The 1,125-nt window shown below is 62.0% G+C and overlaps 1 protein-coding gene across 1 annotated transcript in view; it reads left to right on the top strand.

The window, feature by feature from the left end:
• LOC103250631 (tumor necrosis factor receptor superfamily member EDAR-like) overlaps positions 1-1,082 on the top strand; it is a gene marked incomplete at its 3' end in the record, with an annotated part of 71,508 nt that extends 70,426 nt beyond the window's left edge. The window contains exons 6-7 of the mRNA XM_021708130.1: positions 224-310; positions 835-1,082. Of these exons, the coding sequence (XP_021563805.1) occupies positions 224-310; positions 835-1,082 (335 nt within the window). The remainder of the gene's footprint in view (positions 1-223; positions 311-834) is intronic.
• Between the last annotated feature and the right edge of the window lie 43 nt (positions 1,083-1,125).

The following is a 1,125-nucleotide window of genomic DNA, read 5'->3' as shown; positions in this document are numbered from 1 at the left end:
GTGGCCGGGAGCGGCCACTGCACTCCAGTCTGGGCGACAGAGTGAGACTCCAACTCAAAAAAAAAAAAAAAACACTCCAAGAAAGAGGAACACTCAGCCCTCCTGCCCCCACCCCCTGAATTCCCTGAGCCCAGATCCGGGAGCTCTGTGCCCACGTCTCGGCTTTCCGTCTTTGGAGGTGGCGCGTCTCCGGATCCCTCGAGGGACTTGGTTCTCGTTGCAGGTGTGGGGGCCACGTCGGGAGTTTCTGCCAATTCCCCCAGCACCTCGGGCAGCAGCACCCTGTCACCCTTTCAGCATGCCCACAAAGGTAAGGAGTGTGCCTAGGGGCTGGCTGCCCTGAGCTACGGGGCTCGGGTGAACGTTGAGAGGGAGAGAGGAAAGGACTTTCCACGGTGATCATGGCGTTCTTCCCCACCTGGGATCACGTCTCTGCTAGATTGTGTCACACGGGCCCCGGCTGCAGGGAGTTAGCAATGGTCTCTGCAGGGGTGTGGATTGATCACCGCACAGACATCCTGTGGTGAAGACCACGGGCAGAGGCGCAGACAGGGGCTCCGCCGGGAGGAGGCACCAGCCAGGAGCAGGGCCAGGCTTCCCCGGCTTGGGCTTGGCTGGGAGTCAACAGCTATTCGACTGCTGGCTTTCGCAGAACCCTGATGGCCTTAACGCTCTCATATTGACACGCAATAACTGCATTTCATTCGCCCTGACCCCTTAGGGAAAAAAGTGATTGAGAAGGAGCCCCAACGTCTAGTGTGTCTCTCCGGGCCGGACCTCCGGCCGGCTGGGCCTTTGCCTCTCGTGCTGCTTGAATGCCAGCCGGCCCATTAGGCCTACTTGGGGCCCGGTTTCAGCGAGGTCTGGGGCACCTGCCAGTGTTGTTGGGCTTCCGGCGCATTCAGGCGGGCATAAGGCGCACACTGTGGGCTGTGCAAGCTCCTTTCCACCAGCCCCGGGGGAACAGCGCGGGGGAGCTTCAACACACGCATGTCATCCGTACCTGGCTACAGACGCCGCTACTGTCCCAGACGACACTGGGCGGCCGGCTTTCCTGCAGACACGCCTACCCCGGAGGCTGGGTGCCACGCAGGAGGGCTGTGAGCTCGGGGCCCCCCTGGGGGG

Source organism: Carlito syrichta, unplaced genomic scaffold (assembly GCF_000164805.1).
Source record: "Carlito syrichta isolate Samal-C Ts95f unplaced genomic scaffold, Tarsius_syrichta-2.0.1 Scaffold130759, whole genome shotgun sequence".
Classification (NCBI taxonomy): Eukaryota; Metazoa; Chordata; class Mammalia; order Primates; family Tarsiidae; genus Carlito; species Carlito syrichta.
The sequence above is the reverse complement of the archived record's forward strand: the minus strand, read 5'-3'. Positions and strand labels throughout refer to the sequence as shown.